This window comes from Aotus nancymaae, unplaced genomic scaffold (assembly GCF_030222135.1).
Source record: "Aotus nancymaae isolate 86718 unplaced genomic scaffold, 86718_ANA_hifiasm-v0.15.2.pri h1tg000041l, whole genome shotgun sequence".
Lineage (NCBI taxonomy): Eukaryota > Metazoa > Chordata > Mammalia > Primates > Aotidae > Aotus > Aotus nancymaae.
This window is the reverse complement of record NW_026988455.1, coordinates 20,128,646-20,149,364: the sequence shown is the minus strand read 5'-3', so window position 1 is coordinate 20,149,364 and position 20,719 is coordinate 20,128,646. Positions and strand designations below refer to the sequence as shown.

The following is a 20,719-nucleotide window of genomic DNA, read 5'->3' as shown; positions in this document are numbered from 1 at the left end:
ATTTAAATTAAAAAAGAAAAAAAAGGGGGAACTCATTAGAATAAGGCCACCTAGGAATGTTATTAACATCTCCATTCAGCCTTTGGCTGATATATGAGACTACAAATAATAAATCTTGCCTTTTCCCCAGATGCAGCTTCTGGGGCTTGGTCTACAGTGTTCAGAAAGACACATTAGTGCCGTAGCTCCAGTGGCTTCTGCAAATGAGGGCTTGGCAGTTATCAGTGGACCAACACATAGTATTCAGCACCAGACCATGGGCCTTCCTGCTTCCTGAGTTTCACAAGTAGGATGCATGTTAGGGGAGCAGCCCATACCTCTGTTGAAGGAAGGCTGTAGTACTTTTCAGGGCACAGCCTGGACGAATGGTGCCAAACTTTCTATGCACCGGTAAGTCAACCATAGTTGAGCCGAGGCAACACTCAGGGCTCTGGCTGTCCCCAGTTTGTCTCCCCCATCAATGACCAAGAACAAGTGAGGTCAGAGGTCTTACAACTCCTTGACATTCAGAGAACTGTCCTGGGAGCTGAGGTTGGCACTAGTGAGAGCAAGAGGACCCTCATACATGTTGACCAAGTTTTGCATAAAGGCATAATTAGAAATCTGGATGTCTTATAAGAGGAGTAAAGGGGTTTAGGTCCTTGCTGAGCTCCTCCGAATGTTCCATCACCAGGGCTACTGGTCCTGGCAATAGGTCTTTCAGGAGCTCCTGGCGTATTCTCATACTGTCACTAGCTTGGCTTTCCTGCAGCCCTTGAGGCAGTACACAGTACACAGGGCCACTGAGCAGCTTGCTGCACAGGCCACACCATGTGGCATATCGGTGGGGGTGGCTATCATGATGTTGGTGTGCAGCTCAGCCATGGCTGAACACTCTGGGCTTGCTCCCTCGCTCAGTTCCACACTGACAACCACTGTGGCCCTCATGCCTATGGACTGACATTCCAGAGACACCCTCCCATTTGGGTGCTTTTTATTACTTAACAAACACTGGGGATACATAAACAAGAGAAACACAACCTAGAAATGATTTACAGACTTTCTGTTTCTAGTTAAACAGAGAACTATGACTAAAGTGTTAATAACATACAGATTATATGCATGATAAGTACATTTCTAAATAAAATTCCCAATTTACCATTTTTTTTGTTGTTTGGAATAATCCTAACAAAACCATTAGAATCCTAAAGTAAAAATCCATTTATCACTTAAGTTAAATCAGAAACAATGAATTCAAAATGGAAAGTAGCTAAAAGTCTGAAATGTTTTTTCTTATAAACTTAGAACTACCTTCTGCTTCCATAAATACGTTATGCTTTATAACAATTCATTGTTGCCACACACAACGGACCTTTATGAACTGCTAATATAACTATTGCAGTGTCTCACTCTGAACAATTCTAGATTGTTGAGAAATCTTTTGTTGTTGTTGTTGAAATATATTCTACAAACATAAAAGAAAAAATTTTGAAATGACAATTTGGGTAAAATTTTAAATTTAGCATAAAATATATTCTGCATTAAACTTAAGTAGTTTTAAAAATAATAACAAATGACCAAATTTAGGTAATTTGTGTTTATGACTAACGTGCAACAATATAATAATCCTACCATGGGCTGAATAGGAAATTTTAGCAATATTCAAGACCTGTCTTATTTCTTCCTGATTTCAGTATCCACACAGATTATCCTTCCAATAATAGTGGTCTTTCTGTTCCTTGATGTATTTCCCAGTGATTTTTATCCTCCACCCTAAGTTAGCCATTCACTTCCAATAACTCTAACCATCACATAGAATTAATAATAGCAAACTTTCTAAGAGGTAGGTACTCATTATTCACTTTCATAGTTGAGTAAATTGAGACATAAAGATAAATAATTTGCCCATTGTTTCATAGCTGCAATTGCTCAAACTGGAATGTTACCCCAAACAGTATTGTTTCCAGCATCCAAGCTCTAACCATTATACATACTGTTTCTCTATATATCCTAGTATTCAGCCTCTACCTCCTTACCATTCTGGTTTACTCTCTTTTGTACTACAGCTCAATATGTCAGCACTGAAAACCCATCTTACCTGCCTTTCACTGGCATCCCTGCCCCTGTATTCTCACTTTCATCTTTCTGGGCTTAAATTCTGTGGTCAATCATTATAATTATGGCTTTGCATATAAAGCTTGCCCTGTTGTTACTCTGTCACACTTAGTTGGCTAAACCCCAACCCTTGAAAATTTAATTCTTCAGCTACTCTATCTGGAGGCAATGCCTTTTCCACCATCTGATGACCTTAACTATGTCACTAAATAAATAGAAGCAATCCAAAGAGAAATTTCAGTCTCCCATCACATCTACTATCCACCTACATGTATCCGTTCTTATTTACTCTACCGCCTCTACTGTTTCGAAGGATAAACTGTCCTTGTTCCTTGCTAAAGCCAGCTTCTTCACATATCTTATCCATTCTCAAGGATTCAGTGATTATAAGTTTTTTTCCCCCAGTATTTTAAATATTCCCTCTAAATTATTCCTACTAGCATACAAGCATTCTATTTCTCTAATCTTTTAAACAAAACCTCTTTTCCTTTTCTCCACAGGCTTCTACCGCATTTCTTTCTTTCCCATGCTATCTTACATTCATTAGAAGTTGAATTCCAAACTCACTTTTCCACCAGAATTATTCTGATCCATTTTCCTTCTTCAAAGGCTTTCTTTACTTGCTTTGTTCACTTGGCCTACCATGATTTTCTTTCTACCTGTTAGGCCACTTATTCTCAGTCTTCTTATACTCTAAATCATATCTAGATCACTTATAATACCTAATACTATGTAAATAGTTATACTGCATTTTTTGTTGTTGTTGTTGTATTGTTGTTTTTAATTGTTTTCTTCCAAATATTCTTCATCCATGATTGGATGAATCTGCAGATATGGAGCCTGCACATTCAGAGGGTTGGCTATGTAGTGATTTAAACTAGATGCATGGACAATGGGCAAATTATCCAAACTAGATCAGTGATATTTCTCCAGAGGAATTTGCTGCTAGAGCTATTGAGATTTTCTTAGTCCACTGGGGTTGCTTTACTTGTAGTAATCCTAGTATTGCAAAAACTATTTTGCTTACTACATTGAGATGCCTTACTAAGAATTGGTGAGATAACCCAGATGACAGCACATGAACAACTCCTTCCCTGTTTCCATCCAGCTATGGCTGAAGCTAAACTACCCACAGCTTCCTTCATATAAAGTATTGATAATAATCCTTCTTTTGTACTTTACCAAATTTCCACCACTTGGAAATGCAAGAATTCAAACCATTGGGCAAAAAGACCAGTGCCTTTTATGAATATTGTATGTGCCTATACTTCTGTGGTTTGCAGTTCAGCAGGACTAAAACACATAGTCAGCAATAGTTAATGGAACCTGACTCTGTTCCATTGGTCATAGTAAAAGGCTAGATTCTCCATTCCTACTTGAGACCTGGCTATAATAGATCAATTATAAACCTAACCACGATACCACCAATTAGTTTTTCTTCTTGTTCCTCAGCTTTCTGCACATCTATATCCCACTGCTGAAATAAAGTCAAAAACTACTGAGAATATTCTTGGTTAAGCTTTTGCCTTTGATCTTGTGTTTTCTAAACATGTCTGATTTTCTGGTTACTGGTTTTGAGAGAAGCTTTGGTATACATTTCTAACATTTTTCTCTTGACAAGAAGAGCCTTGATAATGTCAGCTCCAAATCTTTACAGCATATTCTGTACTTTACCGCTCACCCCCAATATCTTCAGCGATTCCTGTAAGAAGGCTTCCCATGTTTCTCAATGACTGGAGTCATTCCTTCAGTAATATCTTCCTCTGAACAACTCAGATCTTTTTTTTTATCTTCAGTCTCAAAGCCATAGGCTCTTATAACCTGATCCTCCATTGATGGCTTCCTAGATTTCTCAGAGTGCTTTCTTCCAGAGGGTGCCATATTTAGATATTTCCTGACTTACTCATCAAGTGTAGCCTCTGCCTGGACACCTGTGCTGGACAGACTCCTCTCCTGCTCTCACCTGAGATATCACCTTAGGCTGGTGACACTTCTGACCAGACAATTTAAATAAAGGATGAAACAAGCACTTTTTAATACTCATTTAGAGGAAGAGACATATTATGAATTTGGTGTGAGGTTGTTTGAACACTTCTTTGTAAGCAGTGTGGATAAAAAGAAAAACTAAAATTATGAGAGAGAGCATTGATAAAGGTATAGCATTTAAGTTTATTCTTACAGTAAATTCTTGGCGAAGTTCTTCACAGATCTTGTCTTGTGAAAAAGCTGATAAAATGTGTTTTGCAAAACAAAACCACCTAAGTCTACACCCCAGAGATGAGCAGCATGTTATGCTTTCACAAGGGATATCACAGAGTTATTCTAGAAAACAAAAAAGAAAAGGTATTTCAGTTTATACAAGGGCTTGAACTTAAGTAAGGACTTAAATTCTTTAATAATTGGTTATTGTTTTCAAGGGTGAGAGTATAAAGATAGAACTCTGTGGCCAGGCACAGTGGCTCATGTCCCAGCACTTTGGGAGACCGAGGTGGGCAGATCACCTGAGGTCAAGAGTTTGAGACCAGCGATGGTGCATGCCCGTAATCCCAGCTACCCAGGAAGCACAGGCAGGAGAATCACTTGAACCTGGGAAGTGGAGGTTGCAGTGAGGGAAGATTGGGCCGCTAAACTTCTTTCAGCCTGGGCAACAGAGCGAGATTCAGTCTCAAAAAAAAAAAAAATACAACTCCGTGTACAGTGTAGCTGGCCATGGTGGTACCTGTAATCCTAGCTACTCAGGAGGCTGGGGCAGGAGAATTGCTTGGACCTGGAAGGTAGAGGTGACTGTGAGCTGAGATCACACCACCACACTCTAGCCTGAGTGACAGAGCGAGACTCAGTCTCAAAAAAACAAAAACTCCTTATACAGTAAAACATAGCTGTATTATGATTTAATATGCATCTGAGCACATTAATATGTGGATACGGAATATAGCCTCAGAGCGCTTTAGCTCTAAATCATTTCTCTTCATTTTACTATGTTACAGTAGTCAAACAATTTAATCTCTCTAAACTTTAGTTTCATTATAAAATGGAAAAGGTAAAAGTACTTTTTAATAGGGTGACTGTAAGGACTAAATGAGATAGTATATGTAAAGGTATTAGTGGCCGGGCATGGTGGCTCAAGCCTGTAATCCCAGCACTTTGGGAGGCCGAGACAGGTGGATCACGAGGTCAAGAGATCGAGACCATCCTGGTCAACATGGTGAAACCCCGTCTCTACTAAAAATACAAAAAATTAGCTGGGCATGGTGGTGCGTGCCTGTAATCCCAGCTACTCAGGAGGCTCAGGCATTGCCTGAACCGAGGAGGTGGAGGTTGCGGTGAGCCGAGATCGCGCCATTGCACTCCAGCCTGGGTAACAAGAGCAAAACTCCGTCTCAAAAAAAAAAAAAAAGGTATTAGTATAGTGCATTCGTGTGCTAAATACTAAATGAATGTTACACAGAAAAATACGTAAATAACAAACTATCTGAATAAATTTTTGTTTGTTTTTGAGACAGAGTCTCGCTCTTTTGCCCAGGCTGGAGTGCAGTGGCACCATCCTGGCTCACTGCAACTTCCACCTCCCAGATTCAGCAGGTTCAAGTGATTCTTGTGCCTCAGCCTCCTGAGTAGTTGTAATTACAGGCGTGCGCCAGCATGCCCAGCTAATTTTTGAATTTTTAGTAGAGACAGGGTTTCACCATGTTGGCCAGGCTGGTCTTGAACTCCTGACCTCAAGTGATCCATCCACTTCAGACTCCCAAAGTGCTAGGAATACAGGGTGAGCCACTGTGCCTGGCTGGCAGTATTTAAAAATATCTATACTTTTAACGAAGTCATTTTATTTCCTGAAAGTTTTAATCAAATGGAGCTATTCAAAGATTCAGGTAAAGACTGTTAGTTTTATTTGCAATAGTAAATATGAATATTTTTGAACACCACCAGATATGTAATGTGTGAAACAAATAGAATATAAATATGTGGTAGAATTCCAGTTTTATTTTGATTTAAAGTATATACATACACACTTTAAGTGTGATGATATATGGATGATTTTTAATTTTATTCTTTATATCTTTCATTAATTTTTATAGATTTCTACAGTTAACTTTTCCTTGCAGCTTACAGTTAATGTCTTCCTACCTCTCTCTTTTTTTTTTTTTTTTTTTTTTGAGATGGAGTCTCACTCTGTTGCCCCAGCTGGAGTGTAGTCGTGCAGTCATGGCTCACTGCAGCCTCAAACTCCTGGGCTCAAGCAATCCTCCCACCTCACCCTCCCAGGTACCTGCAGCTACAAGCGTACAACACCATATTGGGCTAAGGTGTTTTTAAAAAAAAATTTTTTTATTTCAATATTGACAGGGTTTTACCACCATGTTCCCCAGGCTGGTCTCAAACTGGGGTCAAGCAATCAGCATGGTTCAGCCTCCCAAAGTGCTGGGATTGCAGGTGTGAACCATATCTGGCCTATCTGCTTTTATTTATTTCTGCTTTTTTTCAATCTTCCTTGCTTTTCTCTCCTTATTTCACTTCGTCCCCAAAATACCCCAGCCCACCTTCCCATATCGCTCTTTCCCTGGAGTCTCTGATACATAGCTTTACAAATCCCATACTTAGGAACCACTTAATTGAATTAAATTCACTTTGTGTGTTACTTTTCATTTGCCCTGTTGAACTGATTTTTTTTTTTTTTTTTTGAGATAGAGTTTTGCTCTTGTCGCCCAGTCTGGAGTGCAGTGGCACAATCTCGGGTCACTGCAGCCTCCACCTCCTGGGTTCAAGTGATTCTCCTGCCTCAGCCTCCTGAGTAGCTGGGATTACAGGCACCCACTACCACACCTGGCTAATTTTGTGTATTTTCAGTAGAGACTGGGTTTTATCATGTTGGCCAGGCTGGTCTCAAACTCCTGACCTCAGGTGATCCACCTGCCTTGGCCTCCCAATGTGCAGGGATTACAGGTGTGAGCCACCACACTGGCCCAAACTTTTTATGTGCACTCAGGGAAGGTAAGTTTGTACTGTGCAGGGTCTTAATATATCCTGGATCAGAAAGGTGCACTTTTGTTTTAATATTGTCTTTGTGTGAAAAGATTTGTATTTGTCAGTTGTATAAATAAGAGCTACAATTCCACTGGTGTGACATTTTCTCTTTTATTCACGGTTAAGTAATAAAAGGGATAAAAGTCATTATTAGTAAAATATTTTATGAAAACTCAGAATAACTAAATCTAATTTGGGGATAACATATGGTGACATGTTGCAAATTCCTCTTGGCTTATTAAAGAAAAGAAACTTTGTAAAATGTTAACTTTTTCATGGAAAAACGAAAATGTTTAGACGTAGTTATGCCTGACTTTGTACTTTGTTCTTCATTGGTGCAATTGTTTCCTCAAACTCAGTTGCAAAGTTAATTATGATATTTGAAGGAAAATGAAAAACTATTTTTAGTTTTAAAACTTTTAAAAGATATGAAGCTAAACTATTTTAGTCAAATATTTTGCCACCTATATATGTTAAGGAAAATATATGCTTGAAACATTTATGATGACTGTGTAAATTGTAAAGTTTACATGTGTTTGCCTTAAGTAAGTTGTATTTGCAACTCTTTGAAGGCTTTAGAAAGTTTATTGGATAATTACATTTAATTGTGCAATAAACTTTAATTGCTATCTTGGCAAATTAGAACCTATACGGTCATTGTAGAATTATTAGGAAAGTAATTATGCCACCTTAAACACCTTTTTGGAAGCTAAGTTTACCAAAATAACTGATTAGCTATTTGTTAATTTTGCCATCTGTGTCGTGTTTTATCTAGTACTTGGGCTTTGGTTGCATAATATGAGTACAGTCAATCCTCATTATTTCAAGATTCCATATTTGTGAATTCAATTACTTCGTAAATTTATTTCTGACCCCACAGTCAATACTCAGTGCTTTTGGAGTCACTCGTAGACATGCTCAGAGCAGGGAGAGAATTTGAGTTCCTGTTGTACATGTTACAGCTGAGGTTTAACAAGTCCACACTCTGCTCGTTTCTTTAGGAGCAGTGATTTTATATTTGCTGCTTCAATGTTTGTGGTGACTTAATTGAACATAACTACTGTGAGTAATGAGAATTGACTATATTTCATATAAAGACTAGGACTTTGATGTCAGTCTGGTTTTATTTTTTTTATTTTATTTTATATATTTTTTGGTTTTAGTTTTTAAACAGTTTGTTTATAAACCAGAAAAAGTGTCTGAGACAGTTCTCAAGACAATTTAGAGGTTTATTTTGCCAAGGTTAAGGATGTGCCCAGGAAAAAGACACACAACTCACAGTAGTAGAATCTTTGGCCCACACTTTTTTCACGAGGATTTTGAGAGCTCTAATATTTATTTAAAGGGAAAAAGCAGGCAGGAGAGGAAGGACGAAGGCAAAAGAGGAAGGTATCTAGCGAGGTGACTGGGTCACATTTTTGTAAGGCATTGATTAGTGCTCATGGAATCCACATCTTGCATGTGAAAGGAGGGAGTAGAGGAAAATTATGCATTCCTGTAATGGTCAGTAAATCTGCATTTTATATAAGTTAAAGTAAACAGAGAGTAGAAATCAAATGTGCATTTGTCTTGGGGTGGGAGGAGGGGTGATTTCTAGTCTTCTCTTTGTTTCATAAGATACGCAGTTGATTTACATTGTCTGGGTGAGAGAGGCCACCTGGGGAGATATGTGGCCTTCTGACTTGCAGCTATTTGTTTAAAAACAAAAGGAAAGGCAGATTTTTTGCTTGGCTCAGGTTCTTACCTTAACTTTTCCTTCTGGAATAGTGAGTTTCATTTTTATTTTCCTTTCACATGTTCTTACTTGCAAATTTTACCCTTTACCTTTAGTTACTTATGAAGTACTTGCCTAGTCAATCAAGGTATAAAATGTCTGGCTTTGTCTTCAGTTCTGACAGTGTGGCCCTATGGGATCTAGGGCCAGTTTGGGTAGTAAAAAATAACTGTGTTAGAAGCAAATTTTTACTGCTGCAAAAGAAATAGCATTCAAACATAAATTTTCTCAGCAAGGCAATCTTTACCTTATAGAAGGGTGTGTCTTGCAGATGGTGCAATAGTGAGAGCACACCTGAACAAGGTCACCCCTACTGCTGTGTCATATTGGCCAGGGTTGGACTGCACAGTCTAAGCTAGTTCCAATTGGCTATTTTAAAGAGAGCAGAGGTACGAGCCAGAGTGGCGGGGTAAGCAGTTTCGGCAGGAAAGACAGTTATTGAACAGGTGACTGAAGGTGACTCAGGCCAGAGCAGGTGACCAGAGGTGACTCAGGACAGAGCAGGTGACCAGGAATACAGATATGAACTACTGATTAGAGCTGGTGAGAAGCTTGTTTACTGAAACTAGAGGCAAGGAGAGGAAGGGAACGAGGAAGTTAAACTTTAAAATGGAGAACAAAGAACACAGAAACCGAACCTACTGGCATACTGATTCTTTGAAGAGAAATTTGAAACTCAGGGTATTCAACAATTCCCTCCTCTTGAATTTTTACAGTTCTTTTTTTTCAAACTTTCTTGGCATGTCTTGGTTTAGTTGTTCTGCTTGATTGTTTAAAAAAAGAAGCTTCCCTGAATAAGGTGAAAGTTAAGGGAGGTTTTAGTAAGTGCTGTTTCTTTGAGTCTTTGCACCAGCGCACTGATGGCATGATATGACACAACACCTGACAAGAATGAGTTCACCCACTATGTCTGCGAGAGAAGTAAGAATTGAGGCTGTGATTCCTTTCCATTTACCAAATCATTTTTCTAGCCACCCTGTGAAGGGGTCATTTACCCCTGAGTTACTGGCTAACTCATTGGAAAGAGCAGTTAGACCTTGTAGTGCCTTTGTTATACTTCCATCAGGGGCGGTATTGTTTGGGATGAAGGTACAACCTTGAGTTTTAATCATGACACTAACTCCTCTTTCTTCTGATATCATGTCTAAGCCTATTCTGTTTTCCCAAGCCATCTGGCTAGTAGCCCATAATTGCTCAGCTATTCCTTTAATAGCATCCCTGAACAATGAGAACACATGGACACAGGGAGGGGAGCATCATACACTGAGGTCTGTTGGGGCAGGGGGGACAAGGGGAGGGACAATGGGGGGTGGGGAGTTGGGGAGGGATAACATGGGGAGAAATGCCAGATATAGGTGATGGGGGAGAAATGCCAGATATAGGTGATGGGGAAGAAGGCAGCAAACCACATTGCCATGTATGTACCTATGCAACAATCCTGCATGTTCTTCACATGTACCCCAAAACCTAAAATGCAATAAAATATATGTATATATATATATAAAAGAAGAAGAAAAGCACGTCCTTAAAGATATACAATGTTTCTGCAGATTGGTGAACCTGAAATTGTTGTGGATTGTATTATAATTAGTAATAGCATAAAGATTTCAACTGTGTTTGTTAAAAAAAAAAAAAAGGTAGAATAGCTTTTCTAGGGAGGGTAAGGCTAAAACAGGGGTGGTTATGAGCCTTTCAGCTCCTCGACTTGATCTGCTTCCTCAGAAGCCTGCAGGAGATGGTCAGGCTTCTTCTGGGGAAGTTTTTGATATAAAAGTTTACTGTATAGTGCATATGAGTCAGTCCATAAGTGGCAGTATCCAACTAACTCCCAAAATTTCCTGAGTTCTTGTTTAGTTTGAGGCAAGGGTAGGCACACAATTCCCTCAACTCGTTCAGGCTGTATTCTTCACTCAGCTGCACTTATTAAGTGGCCTAAATATTTAACTTCGGGTTCTACATACTGAAGCTTTCATTTTGAGACTCATAGCCTCTCAAACTGCAGATGGTTAAGAATATTTGTAGAGAAGTCAGTTAGTTACCTTCTCTATATCTTCACCAGATAGAAGAATATCATCCATCTACTGAAGTAAGCATATTTGTTTTGGGATGATAACTTTTTCTAATACTTGTTCTAAAATTTGGCCAAAAAGATTAGGGGAGTCTGTGAACCCTTGGGGCAAGACTGTCCATTGATATTGCTGTTTCTTCCCTGAATGGGGATCCTCCCACTCAAAAGCAAATATATCTCAGCTATCTTCAGCCAGGGGACATGCACCAAAAGCATCCTTTAAATCTATTACAGTAAACTATTGGTGTTTGTATGGAATCTTACTGAGAATGGTGTAAGGACTGGGGACAATGGGATGGGTAGTCTGGACTATTTGGTTGATAACTCTTAAGGTCCTGTACCAGCCAGTATGACCTATCTGATTTCTTGACTGGCAGTATTGGGGTTTTATAATGGGACACACAGGGCTTGAGAAACCCATCTTCCATAAGGCCTTCAATTATAGGTTTCAACCCTATCCTGCCCTCTAGGGGAATGGAGTATTGCTTCCTCTTTACTACTTCTCCAGGGGTTTTTAGCTTGATGTGGATTGGAGGGACTCGGAGTTTCCCTTGGTTTCCCTCTTTGGACCAGACATTAGGATTAATGTATTTTTTGTCTGCAGTGGTGAGTAGGTTTAATGAGATGAGGAATCAATCCTCTTGGGCTGACTTGTAGGCCTATGCCTAACTTTAACATTAAATTCCTCCCTAATGAGTTAGTCCCTGCTTCAGGGATTAACAAAAATTGAATATGAGCTGATCAATCCTGGTATCTAACTTCTGTGTTCTCTAAATTTTTTGCTTTAAACCTTTCTTCTTTTTCCCTAGAGAATAAAAGCTCGTCTGAAGAACAGACAGCATTGGGGGTGGGGTAAGCAAACAGAGGAATGGGCCGCTCTGGAGTTGATTAAAAAGGTGATAAGCTCATGTTTAGGTCCCACCTCAAAATTTATCAAGGGTTCCTGGTGAGACTCAAGATTAAAGAGACAGAGCTCCTGACCACCCCCACCCCACCCCCTATTCTTCCTCGAAAATCATTAGTGGAAGGGCTTCTTTCTCCTTTTTCAATTTGGGACATTTTCTCTTGAAGGGACCTATTCTTCCACATTTATAGCACCTATCTTGCCCTTCCTCCCTCTTAGTTCTGGGATTATTTAAATTTGCTCCCCCATACCCTTTGGAGTGCCTGGTAAATGAGGGTCTTGGTCCTCTAGACAGAGGCTTATGTCCTCTAAGGGAGGGTTTGGACCCTTTATAGTCTCTGATCCCCTGGAAGCTCTGCTTAGAAGTACGTGGGTGTGGAGCCATCTGTTGGAAGGTATATAACATAAGTTCTGTCTTTTGTTTCTGTTTTTCTTTGTCCCTCCTCATATAACTTCTGAGCTTCTCTGAGAAGTTCACTTAGGGGACAGTCTTCCCAATTATCTTTTTTTTTTTTTTTGTAATTTCTTTGAACTATCTGGCCAACGTTTAGTGACAAATTGGAGTTTTTAACATTCCTTGCCCAAGGGGGTCATCTAAATTGAGGCCTACATATTGCCTCATTTGCTCCTTCAACCTGTCTAGGAATCTCATGGGTCCCTCATCTTTTCCTCTTGTATATCAAATGCCTTAGAGATATTTTGGGTTCAGGGTACTGATCCCTGAATTTCTTTTACTATCATTTCCCTCAGGACCTGCATGTTTTCCCAGTGAGCTGAGTTGTTATTGTCCCACCGGGGATCTCGGGCAGGAAATTTTTGGTCCACAGTAGGAACGTTTTGACTGGGAGGATGCTCATATTCCCAAACTACCATAGCAGCCCTATGAATCATAGTCCTTTCTTCCCCTGAAAAGAGGATGCCCAAGATAGACATTAAATTGACCCAAGTGTATAACTAAGGTCCTAAGAGTCGATCAATTTGATCTGCCACTCCGAAAGGGTCATCTCTATCTAGTAGTGGCTTAAGCTCCTTCTTTAAATTCCGGACTTCTGAACTGGTTAAGGGAGCATTCACGAAGCCAGTGGCTCCCCCTCCTTGTGGTACCTCTCTTAATGGGAAAAGAGCAGGGGCTGACTCCTTAGCTGTAGAGGGAAAAGGGAAGTTTTGGATATCCTTTTTACATTGCTGTATTTCACATTGGACTCACCTTGGGCAGGTATCCTTAGACTGGTAGAGGGCAGGCTCCTGGGATAATAATTCTCAAGTGCCAGGATTGTAAGGAGGAAGAATAACGTGGGCTGGTGAAGGATCTGGAACGGGAGCTGTGGCAGCAGTGCTACCTGGGGAGAAGGATTGGGGACACTGAGCCGGGGGAGATGGTCTAGGGAATCCCATGTGCTAGAGTCTTTAGGCATGGGAACTGGCTTCTCTGACTTTTCATTTTGAGGTGTTTCTAATCCCACCTAGGGATTAAAAACAACAATCCCTAATTGTTTTTTTTTTTTTTTTTTTTTTTTTTTGAGACGGAGTTTCGCTCTTGATACCCAGGCTGGAGCGCAATGGCGCGATCTCGGCTCACCGCAATCTCCGCCTCCTGGGTTCAGGCAATTCTCCTGCCTCAGCCTCCTGAGTAGCTGGGATTACAGGCACGCGCCACCGTGCCCAGCTAATTTTTTTTTGTATTAGTAGAGACGGGGTTTCACCATGTTGACCAGGATGGTCTCGATCTCTTGACCTCGTGATCCACCCGCCTCGGCCTCCCAAAGTGCTGGGATTACAGGCTTGAGCCACCGCGCCCGGCCCCTAATTGTTTTTAAGGGAAGAAGGAGGACAGGTCCCTACCTCCAACAAAGAGCATAGTCCAGTTCTTCTTGAGAAACTGGACTTTTATCATTAACATTTTGAATTAGAAGCTGACACATTATATCCTCATTCGAACAAAACTTTGGCCAGAAGTTTGAAGGTTTGAGGATGGGTCCCTGAGTACAAATAAAACAGCAATATTGTATCGTTTGTTGCTTTTTCTTATGTTTAGTCCTTTCATTATTCTTACAGTTTTTTAACATGAGACATAGGGAGTTATCAAGGGGAATATCTTTGTTACCATCTTTATCCTTCTTGCTCCCTGTCTTGCTTGGGGTATTTTCCATATTGGGTCCTGGTTAGGCTCAGTCTCTCATATCCGAAATGTCCAGTCTATCCTTCCCTAGAGGCTTGCTAGGGCTATGAGACTCAGTTTCTCATATTAGAAATGTCTTGCCTGTCCTTCTCTAGAGGCTTGCTAGGGCTATAAGACTCAGTTTCTCGAATCAGAAATGTCTTGCCTTTCCTTCTCTAGAGGTTTGCTAGGGCTATGACTCAATTTCTCATATTAGAAATGTCTCACCTATCCTTTAGCCCCCACCTGCTGGAGGCTCCTTGCACCTTTCTTGTGCTTCATCCACTCTGGCCACTCCCCTGCAGGAGATCCAGGTCTCTCTTGGCATCAGTGTGCTGGTATAAACCCCATGGCAGGATCCACCCTAAGCTGTATGAGGTGGCCAAAGAACCGCAGATAGGACTCACTCACTCCGTACAGCAGTAGTGCTTAGTACCATTCACACAAGCAGCACCACAAGCAGGAGTGCTTGTGATCATTCACATGCACATTCAACCTCCAGAATATCCTGACCACCAGGGAAATACTTTGTTACCTTTATGACCTTTCTTACCTTGGTCTGTGCACAGAGTTACCTGCTCGCCACGGTATGCAAGGATCCTTTCCCCCAGGTCGCCAGCTGGTTTCTTTCCGCATTGCCGAGAGTCTGGGTTTATTCGTCACTCTGGGTGGGTCACCAGTCTCTCACCCTGAGGCCACCATGAGGCAGTGAGACACATCTCCCCATGAGAGGCGACTGGAGACCCGTTCCCTGGAGGAGAATGGGGTTTTCGTATGAGCCACCAAATTGTTAGAAGCAAATTTTCAGTGCTGCAAAAGAAATAGCACTCAAACATAAATTTTCTCAGCAAGGCAGTCTTTACTTCCATAGAAGTGTACATCTCGTGGATGGAGCAATGGTGAGAGCACACCTGAACAGGGGAGGGGAAGGAGTTATTATCCTTGACGCAGGTCACCCCTATTTCTGTGTCATTCCCCTATTGGCTAGGATTGGACCACACAGTCTAGGCTAATTCTGATTGGCTATTTTAAAGAGAGTAGGGGTATGAGCCAGAGTGGTGGGGTGAGCAGTTTCTGCAGGAAAGACGGTTACAGAACTAGTGACTAAAGGTGATTCAGGTAAGAGCAGGTTACCAGAGGTGGCTCAGGACAGAGCAGGTGGCCAGGGGTATAGATATGAACTGCTGATTAGAGCTGGCGGTAACGTTGTTTGCTGAAACTGGAGGCAAGGAGAGGAAGGGAATGAGGAAGTTAAACTTTAAAATGCACAACAAAGAACACAGAAACTGAAACATACTGGCATACTGATTCTTTAAAGAGAAATTTGGAACTTACTGTATTTAACAACTGGATAGAAAAAAATGTTTGATTTTTAGGAAACATGAGTTTTTCCAAAGAAGCAAGTATTTTATTAACTTGTATTTTAGCATCTTAGTAAAACAGTAGCTTCTCCCAGAAGACGTTTTTAATATCTGTGGTTGTCACTAAGAATTTGATTAAAATATTATTTAAAGAATGGATTGAAATACAATTTAAATTCATAATCTAGAAGATAATATCTTTTTCTGTAAAACTGCATTATTTAAAATGTAACTTTAATACTTGGCCATTTCATATCCTTGATTTAAAAAGGGAGTACATTCCATATTTTAAGCACTGTATGAAATCTGAAATCAGAACTGTCCAAAAACTTTTCCTGGGTTCTTTATGCTTAAAAGTATTTTTTATTGCTGTTTTGGTAGTGGTTGTCATTTCTACTGCCTTGACTGCTTTAATTTCTTTACATTATTTTCTTCACTAATTTTATCCCTCCTATGTGCTCAGGTTTTTCTTATTTTATTTTATGAGGCAGGGTCTCACTCTGTTGCCCAGGCTGGAGTGCGGTGGCACATCTCAGCTCACTGCAATATCTTCCTCTGGGTTTCAAGCGATTCTTGTGCCTCAGCCTCCTGGGTAGCTGGGACTAGAAGCACTCACCACCATGCCTGGCTAATTTTTGCATTTTTTGGTAGAGACAGGGTTTCACCATGCTGTACAGGCTGGTCTTGAACTCCTGACATCAAGTGATTTGCCCACCTTTGCTTCACAAAGTGCTGGCATTACAGATGTGAGCCACCACACCTGGCCTTAATTTTGAATCAACATGAAAGGTTCTCTTTTCTAAAATTTATGAAGCTGATTGTCACATGTCCTAAATTTGAGCCCTGCTTCTGCAGTTTTTTAGTTCTTAAAGGAAAATCATTTAATCCTCCATCTTTTTCTCTCTTGATATGAGAGTAGACCAAATATACTTGAAGTCTACTGTGACTCAGTATACGAGGTTTGCTTCATGGGTCGTAGATACATTTTTAATGTCAGAGGAGTCATAAATCTTTTCACTTCAGCTTGCCCTGCCCTCCTTTTGATATAGGAGTTAAAAAGAAGTTATTTAGGGAGTTAGTGAGGGTGAAAGAGTTCTCAATTGAATTTTCCTTTAATAAAAATCAGCCCCAAATTATTTCTTTTCTACTAAAAAGCAACCTGAAAAATCAAGCTGCAAGCATACATAAGCAAACAGGAAGCTTGCATAGTTAAATGCTGGCAGCTGTACCTGGAAGCCAGATACATCCAACATGGCTATTTTCCCCTCCCTTTCCTTGTTGCCAGTGTGCAGGTGTCATGGCCCCACCAGTTGGAGGCCACATTTGTATAATAAAAGATTAGGATGGGAGGGCCAGTCTTTTCTTAGGCTGTGTAAATGCACATCTGGTCAAACCAATCCCCTGGGCCCTATGTAAATCAAACACTGCCTCCTCAAGCCCCGCTATAAAATTGACCACATCCTGCCCCAAACCCAGAAACCCGCTTGGGTGCCTCACTTTCTCTGCACAAGGAAACTCTGGCTCTCTTCTTTTATTTTCCTATTCAACTTTCTCCTCCTTCACCCACCTATGTGTGTCCATGTCCTTAATCATCTTGGTGCGAGATGGTGAACCTCTGGTATTTCCCCAGACAACAAAGCCACTTCACTTTGAGTCCCTCCCCGTATCAGTTTACCTGTGTCTGCTGTCCTGGGTTAATCAGTTGGTGGCTGATAGAGGATTGGAATCTATTCCATTTTCTTTCTAGGTATGTGAACTTGGAGACTTCTGTACATTGATTTTCTCTGAAAAGTTCTATTCAATTCACCAAATGTATTTGAAAACCAGTGTTTACCAGGCCCTGTGATAGGCACCAAGGGTACAGAGATAAGAAACTTCATCCTTCTGTCCTTAATCTCAATTCTGAATCCAGTAGAGAAGATAGACAAATAACAAGTGATTTGTAATATAGTGCTGAAATCATAATAGAAGAGTTAAAAGACTAGAGGAGGAGGTGCTTCTCTCCCAAAGTTAGGAAGAATCACTAGCAGTTTCCAGGCTCCAAGTGTGGGATGGACATGCATGCAAAGGCCTGTGCAAAGGCCCATTGGCACACAGGAACATTGTATGTCCAGTAGTATTGCATGCACCCACGGCATAGGATATATCAGGAGCCAGGTTTTCGAGTGTCCTATTTATGTGATGCACTGAGGAATTTTTAAAATGTATTATGAAAATTCAGATCACAAAAGTAAAGAATAATATAATGAATACCTGTGTACTCATCACCTATTTCATTATTCATCAACATTTTTCTGCTATTGTCCATCCCTGCTCTCCCGACCCTGCTGCTTATCTCTACCATTGAAATGAAGGTGGCCAGCCAACAGAGTGACTGGCAAATTGTGGGCAAGCAGTGTATGTGAGTTCCTTGGCTTCCTTTGCTTCTGCATGGTGTAATCTATGTCCGACTCTCTTCGCCTTAGTTTCAACTCTAGTTGTTGTTCAAGTTGGATTATCTTCTTCCTAAACTCATCAAGCAGAGAGAACTTTACTTTGACAAAGAATCTACTTTTCTTTTGAGCATTAGCATATGTACACTTACTTTCTTTATCCCTGTCAGGCCCTGGGGATAGTATATGGTGTACATTGATTTGAATGTCATGGCACCAGTTAATGCAGTTTTGTGCAGAATTGATATGCTATATATTTATTAAAGTGACTTAAATTTCTAGCTGCTTCTCATATATTTGGTGTGTGTTCATCTTAAGGTCCAAATGTGGAGAGATATATATATATACACACACACACACACACACACACACACACACACACATACATACATACACACACACACACACACAAAAGTAAAGAATATATATATATATATAATGTCACCCTCTTTTCTAATTTCTTTTGGAAAATGAGCTTTTTTACTTTTTCTTTCCCTTTCTGATAGAACATTTACATTTTTGGTTAGAATTTTACATTATATTTTATTTTATTTTAGTTAGATGGAGTTTTCCTCTTGTTGCCCAGCCTAGAGTGCAATGGCACAATCTTGGCTCACTGCAACCTCTGCCTCCCAGGTTCAAGTAATTCTTCTGCCTCAGCCTCCTAAGTAGCTGGAATTACAGAAACAGCTGCCACCACGCCCAGCTAATTTTTTGTAATTTTGTATTTTTAGTAGAGACAGGGTTTCACCATGTTGGCCAGACTGGTCTTGAACTCCTGACCTCAGGCGATTCACCCACCTCGGCCTTCCAATGTGCTAGGATTACAGGTCTAAGCCACCATGCCAGGCCAAATTTTAATTTTTTAAATAGTTTGTATTTAATGTTTCAAATCATTATTCTGTTTTGGGGCCAGTACAGTGAATTAGAGTTAATGTATTTAGAAAATATGAATTACAGATAATAGAGGAATCAAATTATAAAACTAACCTTTGCTTCTGTTTCTTCTCCAGGGCCTGCTCTCTTTTTTGAGTGCCCCACTCATAGGTGCCCTGTCTGATGTGTGGGGGAGGAAGCCCTTTCTCCTTGGCACTGTATTCTTTACCTGCTTCCCAATCCCACTGATGAGGATCAGCCCATGGTGAGTGACTTGGCCCTTCACTATCCTGATTGCCTGTTTTGAGTCACATGTAAATTATACTTATATTTGCACAGCACTTCTTAACTATTACAAAACAGTTGTAATTGTGTTTTCCTTTGATCTCTTTTATAACACTGAAAGCCAGTTTGGACAATTGTCATTATATCCATTTTATAAATGGGGAAGGGAAGACAATGTCTGAGATAAGTTACTCAGGTGAAGAAATAGAAATAAAAGATGCCTCTTCAGACAGCTGATGTTGCCATGATGTCAGGTATGGGAGCTTAACCCTGAGAGTGGGCTAACAGTCCCCTGTCTTCATCACTGTGGCTCTTAGTTGACTTTTAAAATATATTATTTTTGCCAGCCAATTGCTATGAGGCACTGACACGAACATAGTTTATATCATAATAGGCGGAGGTCACTTTAAAATATAATAAGGCTGATAACCTATTTTAAATCATAATATGAATTTGAATTTGAGTTCATTTTTTTTTCCTTCTTTTTTTTTTTTGAGATCAATTCTTGCTCTGTTGACCAGTCTGGAGTGTAGTGGCGCCATCTCAGTGGCTCATTGCAACTTTCGCCTCCCAGTTTCAAGCAATTCTCCTGCCTCAGCCTCCTGAGTAGCTGGGACTACAGGTGCCTGTCACCAGGCCAGGCTAATTTGTGTATTTTTAGTAAAGATGGGGTTTCACCATATTGGTCAGGGTTGCTTTGAACTCCTGACTTCAGGTGATCCACCTGCCTCAGCCTCCCAAAGTTGGGATTACAGCCATGAGCCACTGGCCTGGCTCATTTTTTTTTTTCTTCTATATAAATCGGGAGAGTATTTAGCATGTGACCAAAGCCCGTTTAGTTACCAAAGGTGTGTTGGAATTTGCTTGTGAGCTGTAACTTAGTTGTTGTTTCTGGATAACAGTTGTATTTTGGTGTGTATTCCTATTGCAGAAATGTTCTTTCTTATGTGAAGAAAATACTTACATATGGAAGTTTCATTTTGGTTTTTAATACTATTAATTTGCTTTTTTGGCTCATGTTAAAATACTTTCATTTGATTATTTGATAGGAATTTTATGTTAACATTTATCACATTCTAAATTTATTGGGTACTCACAGTCATTTTATTTTCTACCAGTTGATGCAGTTTTTTTTTGGTATTGAGTGTTTATGTCCAAGAAGATGGCATGCTTTTCCAATGAGTTGGGACTTTTTTATGTCCTTTTTTTAATTTAAGATTTTTCCTTTGGATCTTGTACATTTCTTAAATTTTTTTGCTATAAATTTTATCCTTTTCGGCTACAACATGAGCTCTTCTAATTGCTTGGTTTTCTAGGTGTATTGAATATGTCATCTGTAAATAATTTTATCTCTTTCCTTCCAGTTTTCGTACTGCTCACTGCTTTTGCTAATTGCTTTGACTAATGAATATTAGTAAATCAAAGGGATGATTTGGGACTTATCTTCTTCATGTATATAAAGGGCGTATTGTAATGTTTTGTCATTAGGTGTTAGGCTAGTTTGTAGACTAAAAAATATTCCTGTTGTATCCAGATTTTTAAAAAAACATTAAGATTACATGTCAGATCTTGTTTTCTCTTTAGAGCTATTAAAATAATATATTAATGGATTTGCAAATATTAAATTTTTTATATATCCTGGAGTAAACCCCACTTTTTGTTCTATAAGATTTTCTTTGTTAATTTTTAACTAGGTTTTTTTAAAAGCATCTATTACATGATAGAAATTTTTGGTCTTAATT

At 39.8% G+C, this 20,719-nt stretch overlaps 1 protein-coding gene and 2 pseudogenes across 1 annotated transcript in view; 1 reads left to right on the top strand and 2 right to left on the bottom strand.

Moving 5' to 3' along the window:
- Window positions 1-20,719, top strand: part of MFSD14B (major facilitator superfamily domain containing 14B) — a 98,349-nt gene that overhangs the window by 57,000 nt on the left and 20,630 nt on the right. Inside the window, exon 4 of the mRNA XM_064361570.1 lies at window positions 18,830-18,957. Within this exon, the coding sequence (XP_064217640.1) occupies window positions 18,830-18,957 (128 nt within the window). The remainder of the gene's footprint in view (window positions 1-18,829; window positions 18,958-20,719) is intronic.
- Window positions 281-927, bottom strand: LOC110568479 (threonylcarbamoyl-AMP synthase-like; annotated as a pseudogene).
- Window positions 1,328-3,975, bottom strand: LOC105724999 (synaptonemal complex protein 3-like; annotated as a pseudogene).